Source organism: Budorcas taxicolor, chromosome 20, assembly GCF_023091745.1.
Source record: "Budorcas taxicolor isolate Tak-1 chromosome 20, Takin1.1, whole genome shotgun sequence".
Taxonomy (NCBI): domain Eukaryota; kingdom Metazoa; phylum Chordata; class Mammalia; order Artiodactyla; family Bovidae; genus Budorcas; species Budorcas taxicolor.
In genome coordinates this window covers 26,832,952-26,848,899 of record NC_068929.1, presented here as the reverse complement: position 1 = coordinate 26,848,899, position 15,948 = coordinate 26,832,952, and the positions used below count along the sequence as shown (strand labels likewise).

At 45.8% G+C, this 15,948-nt stretch overlaps 1 protein-coding gene across 1 annotated transcript in view; it reads left to right on the top strand.

Moving 5' to 3' along the window:
* Window positions 1–8,726, top strand: part of IL31RA (interleukin 31 receptor A) — a 49,111-nt gene extending 40,385 nt beyond the window's left edge. Inside the window, exons 11-14 of the mRNA XM_052659286.1 lie at window positions 1,998–2,138; window positions 5,156–5,249; window positions 6,863–6,944; window positions 8,280–8,726. Of these exons, the coding sequence (XP_052515246.1) occupies window positions 1,998–2,138; window positions 5,156–5,249; window positions 6,863–6,944; window positions 8,280–8,726 (764 nt within the window). The remainder of the gene's footprint in view (window positions 1–1,997; window positions 2,139–5,155; window positions 5,250–6,862; window positions 6,945–8,279) is intronic.
* Window positions 8,727–15,948: the final 7,222 nt, after the last annotated feature.

The window sequence follows — 15,948 nt, the reverse complement described above, 5'->3', positions numbered from 1 at the left end:
CCTAGATTAAAGGCTAGAGGGGACAGACCCTGTTTGGTGGCACTTGCTTCAGTGAAGGACCCTTTACAATGGCTTCTACCGTCCACTGCCTTTTTCTTGCATCTACAATATTGCCTGAGATCTTCAATTGTGGGCTAGGCCTGGGTTTCTGTTTAGGCTAATTTTTTTTGTTGTTATGGTAAAATACATATAATGTAAATTTTATCACTTCAAACATGTGAAAGTATACAATTTAGTGGCACTAAGTATTAAGCATCCATAATGTTGTAACCATAACACTACTTATTTCCACTCCAAACAGAAACTGTGTACCCATCAATCAGTCACTTCCTTACCCTTGTCCCACAGTCCGCGGCAACCAGAAAACTCCTTTCTGTTTCTATGGGTTTACCTATTCTGGATATTTCATATAAACAGAATCATACAATATGTGACCTTTTTTTTTTTTTTTTGGCCTGGCTTCTATCACTTGGCATAATGTGTTCAAAGTTCATCCATGTTGTAGCATGTATTAGCCCCTCATTCCTTTTTATGGCTAAATAATATTTTATTATATCAGGAAACATTTTTTAAAATCCATTCATCAGTTGATAAAACATTTTAGCCACTGTGATTAATGCTGCTGTGAACATTGGTGTATAAATATCTGTTTGAATCTCTGCTTTTAATTCTTTGGGGGTATATACTAGGATTAGAATTGCTAGATCATTTGGGAATTCTAAGTTAACTTACCAAGGAGCCACCAAACTGTTTTCCATAGCAGCTACACCAATTTACATTACTACCAGCAATAAATTAGAGTTCTAATTTTCTACATCCTTATCAACACTTGTTATTTTCCATTTTTAAAAAGTGTGGCTGTCCTAGTGGGTATAAAATGCTATCTCAATGTGATTTTTAAAAAATGTATCGATATTTAATTGAAGGATAATTGCTTTACAACAACATGTTGGTTTCTGTCATATATCAACATGAACCAGCCATATCAATGTGGTTTTGATTTGCACTTCCATAATAACTAATGATGTAGAGAATCTTTTATATGTGTTTGTTGTCCATTTGTATATCTTCTTGTTTTTTTTAATTTTTATTTTTACTTTATTTTACTTTACAATACTGTATTGGTTTTGCCATACATTGACATGAATCCACCACGGGTGTACATGCGTTCCCAAACATGAACCCCCCTCCCACCTCCCTCCCCATAATATCTCTCTGGGTCGTCCCCATGCACCAGCCCCAAGCATCCTGTATCCTGCATTGGACATAGACTGGCGATTCGATTCTTACATGATAGTATACATGTTTCAATGCCATTCTCCCAAGTCATCCCACCCTCTCCCTCTCCCTCTGAGTCCGATTATACAGAGTGAAGTAAGCCAGAAAGAAAAACACCAATACAGTATACTAACACATATATATGGAATTTAGAAAGATGGCAATGATGACCCTGTATGCAAGACAGCAAAAAAGACACAGATGTGTATATCTTCTTTAGAGAAAGTCTTTTCAGTCTCTTTGCTCATTTTTAAATTGGGCTGTTTGTCTTTCAGTTGTTCAGTTGTTAGGGTTTTTTTTTTTTTAATTCTGGATACAAATTCCTTATCAAATGTATGATTTGCAAATATTTTTTCCATTCTGTGAGTTTTTCCCTCTCTTGATAGTGTCTTTTGATGCACAAAAACTTTTAATTTTGATGAAGTGCAGTTTAATCTTTCTGCTGCTTCTGTGCTGGTGTCATATTTAAGAAGTCTTTGTCATATTCAAGGCCATATAGATCTACCCTATGTGGTTTTGTAAGCATTTTATAGTTTTAACTCTTATATTTAGGTCTTTGATCCATCTTAATAAGCTAATTATAATGGATAGAGAGATAGGAGTGTGAGATGGCCAAGCTTGGAAGCACACAGGTTCCAGTGCTCTTATTTGAGCTCCAATAAAGCACAGTTTTCACTTGAGTTTGGCTGCGGTGTTTGACTTCTATATTTTTCCTTTAGCCAAGACAGTCAACTTCAGGATCCTGCAGTATGACCTGGAGTCCCTGACACGAAAGACCTCTTACACTGTTTGGGTCAAGGCCAGCACCAGTGCTGGGGGAGTTGATGGCCCCAGGATAAACTTCAAGACATTGTCAATTAGTGAGTACTCCTTTATTCCCTGGGAATGTCTGCTTGGCATTTCTCCTAGGCCAGTCACAGGTGGTGTTTGCCAGGGGCAGGGGGAAGCCAAGTGAAAGGGTGAAGTAGGAAAAAACATTTGTTCTCTGACTCACTGGCCTTCCAGGAAAGCATATGAGTAATGGGAGGGAGGGCAGGAAGATTGAGAGCTGAATTTGGAAAGATGGTTCGTTTTGCTTCTTCTTCGGGGGTAGCCCCAAATCTTCATAGAGAGGAGGGATCAAGTTAATGCCAACTTTACTGACCCTTCAAACCAGCCCCAGCTGAAGACAGTCCCCAGTTCACAGTCGTCAATCCCTGTGTGTCAAACAAGTAAAAACCTTGCACAATTGACCCACTTAATGTCACATTTGTGGAGTCTTCTGAGTAAAAAAGTGAATAATATGTTCTAGTAATCAGATTTTATATTAAAAATGGGAGCAAGAAAAATTTAATAAATACAACAATAATGTAAAATATAATGTGATTCATATGATGCTTGTGGGGGCTATTCAAGAGGGAAAGAAGATGGGCTGAGAAGGGAGATGAAAGAGAAAGAAGGAAGGAAGATGGGAGAAACAGGTTAATTTTTCCAAGTCTTTGAATGACAGAGATTTGATTGTTCAGTTCAGTTCAGTTCAGTTCAGTCGCTCAGTCATGTCTGACTCTTTGCGACCCCATGAATCGCAGCACGCCAGGCCTCCCTGTCCATCACCAACTCCCGGAGTTCAATCAAACTCACGTCCATCGAGTCAGTGATGCCATCCAGCCATCTCATCCTCGGTCATCCCCTTCTCTTCCTGCCCCCAATCCCTCCCAGCATCAGAGTCTTTTCCAGTGAGTCAACTCTTCGCATGAGGTGGCCAAAGCACTGGAGTTTCCGCTTTAGCATCATTCCTTCCAAAGAAATACCAGGGCTGATCTCCTTCAGAATGGACTGGTTGGATCTCCTTGATATGCTAACACTTTTTTTAAAAATGAAACTTAAAAGTGAAAGAATATTGCAAAATTTCAATAAAAGCTAGAAATAGTCTAAGTATTCTTGGAAGTCCCTTGTTTATCATGTTTCCAAGAGAAGAAAAGTAGTTTATGGTTCTTGAAAATGTGGGTACAGTATATGTTTCTACACAGAAAACATATTCTTTTTTTAATTGACTGAAACATTGTCTTTAGGGACTTCTTTTTTTGATACTGCTCTTTAAAATTTTTAAAAATCATGTTATATTTTTACAACACTAGGCACAAATTGCATTATCTGGTGGAATTTCTCTAGGGGTCAACTTGAAGGCAAAATTCTACCTTGGAGCCTAGACGTTTCTTACCTTTGGTTCTTATAGATCTCCCTGCTTCTATCTTTGATCCTCTACCATCTGTTTTCCACACAGCAGCCAGAGTTTAAAATCCTAGATGCCCTGCTTAAAAGCCACCAGTGGCTTCTGTTGTATTTTAAATAAAATCCAAACTCCTTCCCATAGCTTTTAGGACCCTTCCTCATCTGTCCCTTCCTGGTCTCACCTCCCACCACTTCCCAATTATGTTCCCATTTATGCTCCTGCATCTGCTCTTTTTTCTGCCTGGAATGCTTTCCCCAAAATGAACATGGCTCATTCCTTCTCATTATTCACATTAGCTCAAATTTCACTTCTCCCAAGAGCCTTCCTTTGCTACCCTATCTAAAGGTGCTAACTCCTATCCTACTTTACCCTAGTTATTCTCTAATAATAAAAATAATTTTTAAAAATACTGATTTTATCTGAAATAATCTTGCATTATTTATTGTCTCAATTCTTCTACAATTCTTTACTCTCATGTAAACTCCATGAGAGTAGGGATTCTTGTGTTTCTTGCTGTTTATTTTATTACTCAGAATAGTGTTTGGCAAATTGTAAGTTCTCAGAAATTGTTTATTAAATGAATGAAACTGGAGGATGAACCTGGGGAACATAATTTCTGTCAGTATTATTCAGGGAAGGAGAAATGAAATGAATTTGAATTAAATTGAAAGAAGATTGACAAGGAATATGTTACTAAAACTACTGGTTCAGTTCAGTTCAGTTCAGTCACTCAGTCGTGTCCGACTCTTTGCAACCCCATGAACCGCAGCACACCAGGCCTCCCTGTCCATCACCAACTCCTGGAGTCTACCCAAACCCGTGTCCATTGAGTCGGTGATGCCATCCAACCATCTCATCCTCTGTCGTCCCCTTCTCCTCCCGCCTTCAATCTTTCCCAGCATCAGGGTCTTTCCAATGAATCAGCTCTTCGCATCAGGAGGCCAAAGTATTGGAGTTTCAGCTTCAAAATCAGTCCTACCAATGAACACTCAGGACTGATCACCTTTAGGACGGACTGGTTGGATCTCCTTGCAGTCCAAGGGACTCTCAAGAGTCTTCTCCAACACCACACTTCAAAAGCATTAATTATTTGGCACTCAGCTTTCTTTATAGTCCAACTCTCACATCCATACATGACCACTGGAAAAACCATAGCCTTGACTAGACGAACCTGTGCTGGCAAAGTAATGTCTCTGCTTTTTAATATGTCTAGGTTGGTCATAACTTTCCTTCCAAGCAGCAAGTGTCTTTTAATTTCATGGCTGCAATCACCATCTGCAGTGATTTTGAAGCCCAGAAAAATAAAGTCAGCCACTATTTCCACTGTTTCCCCATCTATTTGCCGTGAAGTGATGGGACGGGATGCCATGATCTTTGTTTTCTGAATGTTGAGCTTTAAGCCAACTTTTTCACTCTCCTCTTTCACTTTCATCAAGAGGCTCTTTAGTTCTTCTTTGCTTTCTGCCATAAGGGTGGTGTCATCTGCATATCTGAGGTTATTGATATTTCTCCAGGCAATCTTGATTCCAGCTTGTGCTTCCTCCAGCCCAGCGTTTCTCATGATGTACTCTGCATAAAAACTGGAAGGAATTATTAATCTTTGATTTTTGTCAAGAAAGTAAGGAGCTCAGCCTACTACTGACTTTTGTTCTCCTTTTCCCAAAGGTGTCTTTGAGATTTTTCTTGTAACTTCTCTGGTTGGAGGGGGCCTTCTTATTCTCATCATCCTGACGGTGGCATATGGCATCAAAAAACCCAAGTGAGTTTGGAGACAACAATGTGGGCCCTCAAAATCAGGGATGGAAAGGGGGTAGAAGGCATCATGGGTGGAAGAGGGCACTCTGCCATTTAGGCATATTCGTTCATTTTTTGATTTTTCACATAGCTACTGAATTTATCATGTGCCTTACACTGTGGCACATCAGAATTCTAACTGGAGCAGATGACCTCCACCCCCCACAGTCCCATGTACCAGGCCTAGGACTTTTTGAAGCCAGGAAAGTGCCAGCTGCCTCACAGGCTTTATCTGCTATGTTCTGCAATTGAGACTAGAGCTGGGGAGAAGATCTTCTCTCTCAGTGTCTAGTGGGGACCACTGGCAGCAGCAAAGGGTCTCCAGGTGGCCAGCTTATCTTCTAGGCAGAGTAGGGAGCAGGGTGCCCATGGCGATGGAGCACTGGCTAGCACATGCCCAGCATAGACTGCTCCTTGCTAGTTACACAGTGTTGGAGGGCGGGCTGAAGGCCATTTGTCCTGCCTGCTCTGGCCACTGTATGGAAGGACGCCTGTCTTCAGGGTCTTGTGCCTTCTCTCCCGGGGTGCCTCATTCTACCCTGAGGGTCACAGGCTCCCTCCCTGGTAGGCCTCTCTCTCCAGAACTGCACAGTTATGCACCTTCTCTGCCAAGCTGCGCTTGCGTGCGCATGTGCGCTACGTCACTTCAGTCGTGTCTGACTCTTTGCGACCCTAGAAACCCCAACTAGGGACCGTAGCCTGCCAGACTCCTCTGTCTGTGGGATTCTCCAGGCAAGAATACTGGAGTGGGTTGCCATGCCCAACTCCAGGGGGTCTTTCCAGCCCAGGGATTGAACCCACGTCTCTAATGTCTCCTGCATTGGCAGGTGGGTTCTTTACCACTGACGCCACCTGGGAAGCCCAAGATGTGCTTAGTTATGGTCAGACTAAGTCAACCTCAGTTCCTGTGGATTGTAACTGAATCTTCAGCACAAATTCTTGTACATTTTTCGTATCTAAAAGCTCCCAGGTGGTGATGGAGCTGCTGGTTGGGAACCACACTTTGAGAGTCACTGCTCTAAAATATGGGTATCTTATAAGACTTAGAGTGTTACCTTTCCTGTGGAATAAATCTCAAACAAATGGCTCTGCAATAGTGTGATTCCCGGCACCAGGATCAGGGGGTGGGGACGCAGTGGCAGGAGAGTGGGAAAGAGTAGCTTTGTCTGGGGAAAGGTCTCCCTCCATCACGTCCCACAGATGACTTTCAGTTTCACCACCCACCCCCCCACAACAAAGTATTTTGTTTTCTCAGTTTCCATCAGGAGGCTATGAGCTTGCCATTATTCAATAGGGAGCCATATAGTTCCCCATGTGTGTGTGCATGCTCAGTCATGTCTGATTCTTTGTGACCCCCATGGACTGTAGCCCACCAGGCTCCTTTGTCCATCGAATTTTCCAGGCCAGAATATTGGTGTGGGATGCCATTTCCTTCTCCAGGGGATCTTCCCAACTTGAACCTGGGTCTTGCGTCTCCTCCACTGGAAGGCGAGTTAACACTCTTTTGGTTTGGCCATGCAGTACAAGTAAAATGCTTCTTGGACTCACTTCCTGTTTTAAAATCTTCTCTCTTATTAGCAAACTGAAGCACCTATGTTGGCCTGATGTTCCCAACCCTGCTGAAAGCAGTATAGCCACGTGGTGTGGAGATGATTTCAAGGTAAACACTCCTGTTTCTATTAAGGAGATTGTGAGCAGGCTGGTTATGGGAGGTGGACAGGATGTTGCAGGTGGGGAGCAGTCCTGGGCTGAGATTTGCACAGGGTTCACATAAGGGGAACTCGAGGTTTAAACATCCCAGGGAATGGCTGGCAGGACAAGTGGAATCAGCCTTCCTGGAACAACTTTGACCTCAATCTTTGGACAAGAGGAAAGGACTTCGCTAGGCTCATAGAACCTGGTGTTTGCTGGGCATAGAACTGGTCCTATAAAGGATGCCACAGAAGAAAGACACTGGCCTTACCTTTAAGGACATGACTGTCCAGTTAGAAAGCAGGAGAGCCCAGCTATAAGGTTGGAGGCCATTGAAAAAGCAGCCAAGAGCAAATTAATCCAGAAACCTCGACTGCTTATGTGCATTTCTGTCCAAAGGCTGGGGCAGGCTGCATCAAATTGTTTTTCTCAGATTGGAGAAGTTGGCAATGGGTATTCTCATGAGTTATTCATAATAGAAAGTTTCCTTTCACATACATTTTGAAAGTGAAAACTGTTCTGAAATTTTTAAGGTTCAATTTCTTGGTTAAGTAGAAATAATCCCAATCAAGCATAACCTTTAAATCCTTATTATTGAAGGACTATTTTCAGTATCCCTTGATCCAGGAATTTTTAGTATTAGCCCTCATTTCAATTCAGAAGACTTTTTAACATGGACATTAAAATTATTTTATTATTTATTTAATTAAATTTTTGTTATTTTTATTTTCTTCTCTCATCATTCATGTATTATCCTATTTAATTTCCTACTGATCAGAAGTTATTAAGAGAGTAAATTAATTCATAGGAAGTCTTGTCTGATGTCTAAAATGTTTTTTGAATTATCTGTAGCACCCACTTATTAATCACTCAATATATGCCAGGCATTGAACTAGGCTCTGAGAATGCAAACAGGTCAGACCCTGCCCCTGCCAGGAAGCCATCTTTGATTTTTCTGGTGACATTGGGCAAGTCATTTGTATTTATGACTGTGGTTTTTCCATCTGTAAGAGTTTTAATTTTGATGCCTCCATCTCCACTGGGATTCTGTGAGCTTGTGATTATATGAAGAATAGCTCTGGGCTCCCTAGAAGAAGAAATTATTTCAATATAGTGTGTTCTTCTCAGGAAATAGACTACTCTTGCCAAGTTCCCATGGAAGGGCACCACTTCTAGCCTCTGAGATGAATGTGGCAGACTAGTGCAGAGGTGGGCTTTGGGTGTCCCAAGCCCAATAGCTTTTGTCTACATCACATGTGGCCCCCAAATGACCACTGAGGGCGTGTCTCTCTCACTTTCCCAGGGTAAGCTAAATCTGAAGGAGTTTGACGACTCTGTGAACAGAGAAGACGGGATTCTAAAACCATGTTATTCACCCAATGACCTTATTGACAAGTTGGTGGTGAACTTTGAGAGTTTTCTGGAAGTGGTTTCCACTGAGGATCCTGGAAAGGTTTGGGAAAATATCTTGGGAGGAGAAAAGAATGAGTACGTGGCCTCCCCAAACAGGCCTTACTGTCTCGCTGTTTCAGCCAAGATTCCACCCGGAGGGCCCCAGTGCCTGGGCTCAGGGATGCTAGAGGGGACCTGCCCAGAAGCCAGAGAGCAGCTTCTCCCTCCCGCCCAGGGCTTTGGGCCAGACCATCTCTGTGAGGAAGGAGCACCAAACCCATACTTGAAAAATTCAGTGACAACCAGGGAATTTCTCGTGTCTGAAAAACATCCAGAGCAAATCCACAGAGAAGTTTAAGTGCTGCCGTGGCTTGACTCCCGCTGTGTCTCAGTGTGGGTGCCACACAGAGGGGGAAGGTATGGCTACAAGAGCTTTCTTGGCATCTTCCCATCCTGCTTGTGTTAGAGAAAGCCTTGCACACCCCCAGACTTGGTTGGTACAGACGTGGAATTTGCTTGAGAAGAAAGGATGCTGATCAGCCTGAGCACTTTGCAGAGGAAGAACAATTTTGTCGTTGTTGTTGTTCAACTGACAAGCTGTCACTGAGGCCCCTGGCAGTTGGACTTAGAGGGGCAGTAGACACTGGAGGCAGACATATGTGGCCTTCCCAAGGAAGTGGACCTTGGGCATGGCCTGTGCTGGCGCCACTCCTTGCAGCTCCAGGAGAGACTTTCCCTGTTGCCAGAAGACCGTTGTTTAGTTGGCACTTGGGTGACCTGCTGGGAGGCAAGGGGATCTCCCATCTCCTTGACTTCCCTGGCTCTAGGCTCTACTCTGAGGCAGCCCTGGCCTCGCTTTAGAGTCGCTTTAAATCTCTCTTTAAACACAGAGGCGGCAAGTGGGGTGGCCTTCCAGATGGAGTACCTGAAACACCTCATTACCCTCATTAAATCTTAAGTGTTTGCAGCAACAACCAACCCAGGACTCTTGCCCTTGGTCCACTCCATGCCTGCAGCGGGGGATGGAGGAACAAGGGAAGGCCTCAGCAAGGCAGTGGGGGAGAGACGCTAGCCTGGGCTGGCAGGTCCACCCTGCTGTCCAGGTCATAGCCCAGCCCTACCAACAGTTTCCAGAGGCCCCTGCTGCCCCTCTGTCTGTATCCAAGCCTGGGAGCTGAAAGGCACTGTAGATGGAAGTAGCTTTTTGACAGGGACTCAGGTCCCTCATGCTGGCCCGGAGCCCAGGAATGCTTATGGAACACACCCTGCAAAGGCCTCTCCCCAGAAGCAGCCAGGCAGGGCCTGCACACGTGGAATGCTTAGTAACTGTGCTGCTCCCGCACCGGGCTCCTCTGCCTTCACCCGGCAAAGCCGGGAGCCCACAACCTTGACTGGAACCACTAGCCCAAGGGCTGATGGCAGACCCCTGGGAACTTGTGGCTGGCCCTGGGCTCACACCCTGCGCACAGTGGCTTGCTGGTGTTGGCGATGGCTCGTCTGGCCATTGCGGGAGGTTGCTGAGAACCTGGTGAGGTGGGGCAGTGGGGCCCAGTGAGCCCAGCATTTGCCAGATAAAAGGTTGACGGTATTTTCTCCAAGAGTGAGAAGTCTGTGCTTGTGGTCCACAAGCAGCGGTCACAGACTTCACAAGCCACTGACTCAGGTGTGCAAAAACATTGCTTTACTTTCCTATAACCAAGATTAATTTCTAGTGCCAGCCGCTGACCTTTCGAAGGAACCACCCCAAGTTAGAGATTTTGAGTTGCCTCGGGTTTGGAGCTTGGGCTCACCTGGGATTTCAATGCCCCGTCCATCCTGGGATTGGCTCTGAGTGCCAGCAAATATTCAGGGGAATGTGAGGTCTGCTGCCTGATCCCGGGCAGGGACGTGCCCTCTTCCCTGTCCCCTGCCACTTTCCTCTAATAACTGCATCCTTATAGTGGGCACAAGCAAGGATGCTTTCCCAAAGCTGTCTCCTCATTAAGTCTCCAGTGTCGACAGCACCCCCAGATTCCACAGTCCTGGTTCACAGAACAGTAACCTCTGATACATCTAGGAATAAAGGATGCCTGGGGCAGGCGCTGGGAGCCTATGTTCTGGGAGCAGAAAGGGACCAAATGAAAGGGACTCCCGGCTGTGGTGGCCGCTCTCTGCCCTGACGCCTCCCTCCCCAACCCTCTTGTTATGTGGGCACTCCTGTGGACTCCCTGTCTTCCAGAACCCCAGACAGGCCCTTTCCACCCGCCTCTGATCTCTGAGCTCACAGGAGGCCCCAGCCTGGGACCCCGCATTCCTCTCTCTCCTGAGAAACCCTCTGCCACCTCCAGCTGAGGAGCAGGGACTGCCATGAGTCCCTCTAGTCTTCTCCTCACACCTTTTTGAACCTAAAGTCCAAGAAGTTGATGGTGGGGAGAGAGAAAAGGTCACAAATTGAAGTGGGTTTCAGGGATGAAGCCATTACCCTTGCTCTCCCTCCCTTACCATTTGTTAACACCTGAAGCTTCGGATGAATAGCTGGCAAATACCACGCCCTGGGGCTTCCCAGGTGGCAATACGGGTAAAGAACCTGCGTGCCAGTGCAGGAGACATAAGAGATGCAGGTTCCATCCCTGGGTCAGGAAGATCCCCTGGAGGAGGGCACAGCGATCCACTCCAGTATTCTTGCCTGGAAAATTCCATGGACAGAAGAGCCTGTCGGGCTTCAGTCCAGTGGGTCGCAAAGAGCTGGGCATGACTGAAGTGACTTTAACGCGTGCACCACACTCTTGGCCCTTCCTCTGTTTCATTCCCTTTCTCACTTTCCTTCTTGCCTCCTGTCTTCTGCTCCTTTCTCCCCACCATTCCCAGCAGCTTTGCATCTTTTTAAACGCTTCCTTTTTTTCCTCTTCCCATTTCTTGTTTCTTTTCTTTTTATCCCTTTCTCCCCTTTCCATTAGCCCCCTTATAACATCTTAAGATTTACTTCTGCTAGCTTTGAGGGCTAGGGAATTTAGGGCCCTCTGTTTTGTTCTAGATGGCCCAAGGCGGTTTCGCAGGAGTCAGTGTTTCCTGCCAGGAAAAGGGGCAAGTTTCGAGGAAGGCCAGCGAGCACACTGAGCAGCACTGCTCTGCAGAGCAGGTCGCGGGCCTGGCCTGGGAGAAGCCAGCGCGGGCCTTCCCCTCCTGGAATCCTGCCCTGGCCCGTCCCTGCTCTAGGGTCCTGCGCTGCCTCTGTGGCTGCAGATGGAGAGGGCCATCTGCGTTTTTTTCTGTTGCTGTCAGAGAGACGCTGAGAAGACACAAACAGGAAAACTTGTGTTATCAAGCTCATAAAAAACTGATCAAATTCTCCTTAGAGTTTTCTGGGGCTCTGGGAACCACGCAAACAGCTACATTAGTGCCGTGACTAGCCTTTCTTTTACAGTAATATCAGAAAAAATTTTTAAAGAATGGCAGAGAAGCGGTTAGTGGTTCAAAAAAGAGAGATGGTACCTTCATTCTTTCTCGGGCAGCTGCAATAAAACACATGTGGGGTGGGGGTCCTGGTGGGGGTGGGGCTTTGAAAGAGGCGGAAGATGGGCAGGTCCTGCCACCCCCATGGCCCCTCATGCCTCGTGTGGGGAAAGCCTGTGCTGGTCTGCCCAACACCCCCAGTCACCCCCTGCCCCCAGTCCCTTCCCCAGGTCTCCAGGGGCTCTTAAGCTATTGTTGCGGCAGCAGGCATGCTTCGGCCCAGGTCCCTGCCAGCTGGCCCTCGAGCCCAGTCTGGGCTCTGTGTTTGAAGGGCCCATGAGCCAAAAATGATTCTTACATTTTCAAAGACTAGAAAACAAAATTAAATGAAGAATAACATTTGATGATCTGTGAAAATTCTACAGAATTCAGTGTCTACTGATGAAACTTAGTTGGGACACTGTCACACTCGTCTTTTACATATCATCTCCAGCTGCTTTCTGCACACAAAGACAGAACTGAGTAGGTGTGACAGAGTTTCTACCATAGAGCCTAAAATGGTCACCATCTGGTCCTTTATAGAAAACATTTGCTGACCCACCCCTGTGAAGCCCACAGACACAGGGCTCAGACTGGACAAAATGTTTTAATTTTGAAGTATCTGCAAAGGAAAAACAAAATCAGGCTGTGTCACTCTGGACTCCTAATTGGTTCAGGACAGACCTCTTAAAAGGGCACATATTCCCTGGCTCCCCGCGGCCCTCACGATCTCTGCCTCTGCCTGTGACTAAGCTGGAGAGTTGTGGGTTTTCAGCACTCACTCCGGTGGTTCTTGACCCAGGGCATTTGTCTCCCATCCTTGACTGTCAGACATTTGGCAATGCCTGAGGGTGCTGCTGGCATCCAGTGAGTAAGAGCCAGCAAAGACGGTGGTCACCCTACAATGCACAGAACAGCCCCCGCAACACAGAATTATATGTCTCCAGGCATCAGTGGTGCCGAGGTGAGAAATCCCAACTGAGCTAACCTCTGCCCTGCACCCATAGCACTGGCCGTGGGGCCGCTCAGAACCCACACAGCTCTAGGGGTTTCCCTTTTTTATTTTTTCGTAAATTAAATTTTGTTTTGTACTCAAGTCTACAACAGCAACAAGAACAAAAACCTCAATACCAATTATTTATTCCATTCTTAATTCATTTCTGATATGACCTGTGTTCCTTAAATGAGTACGTCTCCATTTAATCACAGGTGATATGTTGGTCCAATTGGAGCTTCCCTTTATTGTCACTTGTTATGTCATGTATGAAATTTCAAGTATGGATACAGTTCATAGTGGCCACACCGCGCCTCTCAGTGTACCTGCATCTTGTGGTTTGCTAAAGATTGTTTTAAATGTCCTCCTCTTAAAGGGAGAAACTTCAACGAACATTGTTGCACAAAATTTTCTTTTCACACCTTTGTCCTCACTTCTTGGGTAGAATTGCTGGGTCAAAGTATTATGGTTATTGCATGACTGTTCCCCCCACAAAAGCTACACTGATTTGCAGTAGCACCAGACACTGCTGTAAACTGGACTTTGTCAATTTACTGGGTATGGTCAATGAAACTTCATAGTCATTTGTCTTGCTTAAATCATTGTGAAGCGAAACTTTTCCCATTTATATTGTATAGCCCACAGACATGTGGGACCCTATCCACATGTCTGATAGCACCCACATAGGGGCTTATGGTTGAAATGGCTCATTATGTTGACCTCACAAACAAAGAATAAAATCACAGTGATCCTTGAGACTGACCAAATTGCTCAAATGCAATTCTATTTTCTCACTGGCCCCTACTTTCTCAAGGCTACGAGACCACTGGATTTCAGACCTCCAGGTACATGTCAGCAGGACTCAGCTACAGGCTAAAAATTAACCATCCCTTCAGATAATTTTTCATTGGCAGGGTGTAAGAAAGACCCCATGAGAAAGGGAGGACACTGATTCTCCTTAAGGGCCAGTCATCCTCTCGTTTTCCCTCTAATAAGTTTCTTTTTCTTGCCTGACTGCCCAGCTTGCTCTCTTTTTCTCCACACTCTCCTTACAATGTCCACCTGTTGACATTTAAAAATCTTCTATTTCTAAGCTCCCGAGGGCATTGAGAGACCAGCTGAGCTGCTACAAATGAGAGGCGCTCAGCAGGACTTTAGAACAATTGATGGACTTTATCCTTCAGCTGACAATTTAAAAATATGGGTTGTGTATGGGGTCACACAGAATCCGACATGACTGAAGCGACGTAGCAGCAGCAGCAGGGCATTTTAAAAGAGAAATTTCATGCTAATGTATTTTGTTAATTGTTTTATGTAGATGCTAATTAGCAACAAGGCCTATTTGTCTGTGGCAAATAGTATGTGGCATTACCATGCCACATCAAAGTATGTGGCATTACCATGCCGTGTGCTCTTGTTGGGAATGCTCCCTTGCTGCTAAGAAAGGGGAGTGACTCCTGCGGGAGAGCAGCCAGCCAGCCTGTAGGGAGCCACGTGGCGAGGGGAGGGGTTTGAAGGGGGCGGTGCGGGTCCAGGTCCTGCCAAGCTTGGGGGGTGAAATGCCGGGAAAATATCCCGAGGCCTGGACTTAGAGATAGAAATCAAGATGTGCATACCGGAATGCTGATGTCAGGGAGGAAAGCTGAGTCCCTGTACCAGAGAAGCGCCTCTTGGTGTGCTCTGCCTGTCATCTTTTCCATGGGTTGTTCGTATGTCGATGTAACACGTAATGCACGTGCATGAAAGTTCATGTGTGTGAAAACATGGTTATTGTAATGAGAATAGCCTTTCAGATGCTTTATTGTAAGTGCATTTATATTTTGATTTTTCAAATAATAAAGCGGTAACACCATTTTTAAGTAATGCGTATATGTCCATTTTAAAGTTTTACCCACTCAGATGTTTAACATAAGACTTCGAAATGTAAAAGACCACCTTTGTTAGACATGAGGGGTGACTGTGGGAAACTCTAGAGGTCAGGTGACCAGGAAGCAGAGGTGGGCAATTACCCCTCATGCGCACCTCCCACTGCAGAGCCAGCCGGGCCTCAGGCACAAGCCCTCGCTGTCCTCCGACCTGATTCCTCCTCGTGGCAGCGTTTCAAACTCCTTCCAGCTCCTCAAGCTCCCCGGGGTCTCCCCTCACTGCCCCCTCACATCAGCAGGTGACATGGTCCCCACTCATGGCGGCCCGTCTCTCCTGCGAAGGTCAGAGGCGGAGGGGACCCAGCTCGCATCCATCCCTTCCTTGGCCTCTCCTTGGCCTCCCCCTAAGCCTCCCCCTAAGCCTCCCCCTAAGCCTCTTAACAGGCTTCCAAGAGAAGAGGACAGCAAACGTGCCTCCATCTCCACCTCTGCTGTCTGTGACCCCACGGCTCCACTGAACATCAAGGTAGAAAGAGCCGCACCCCAGCAGCAGCTTCTCCAAGCGGCTCAACTCCTTTATTTTTCTTTTCAATAATGAGAAGATGGAACTGCTAAAATGTTCTAGAGGAATAGAAAGAAAGTGCTTTAGGAGCAGACAATTTGGAAACAAAGGCTTCAGACTGGCTTCTTAAGTGTTCAAGTATAAGGCACACATGTGCCCACTGTTGTTGGAGAAGCCCTGGGGTTGGGGGGGTTACCTCAGGTTTTGTTCTGTTCATCACTAAGGTCACTCCTACTTGATGCTTCATGGCACTTACTAAGAGCTTTCTGTGCACCATCCAGCAGTTCTCAATGCTGTGTGGTACTGTTATCCAACTTGCAGAAAGGTGGGTACCATCGATAGGGTAGTGTTATTGTTCAGTTGCTAAGTCTTGTCTGACTCTTTGCAACCCCAGGGATTGCAGCATGCCAGGCTTCGCTGTCCTTCACCATCTCTTGGAGTTTGCTCAGACTCGTGTCCATTGAGTCGGTGATGCTATCTGACCATCTCATCCTGTGCTGCCACCTTCTCCTTTTACCTTCAATCTTTCCCAACATCAGAGTCTTCTCCAGTGAGTCCTCTCTTTGCATCAGGTGTCCAATGCTGGAGCTTCACCTTCAGCATAGGTCTTTCCAATGAATATCCAGGGTTGATTTCCTTTAGGGTTGACTGGTTTGATCTCCTTGTAGTCCAAGGGACACACAAGGCT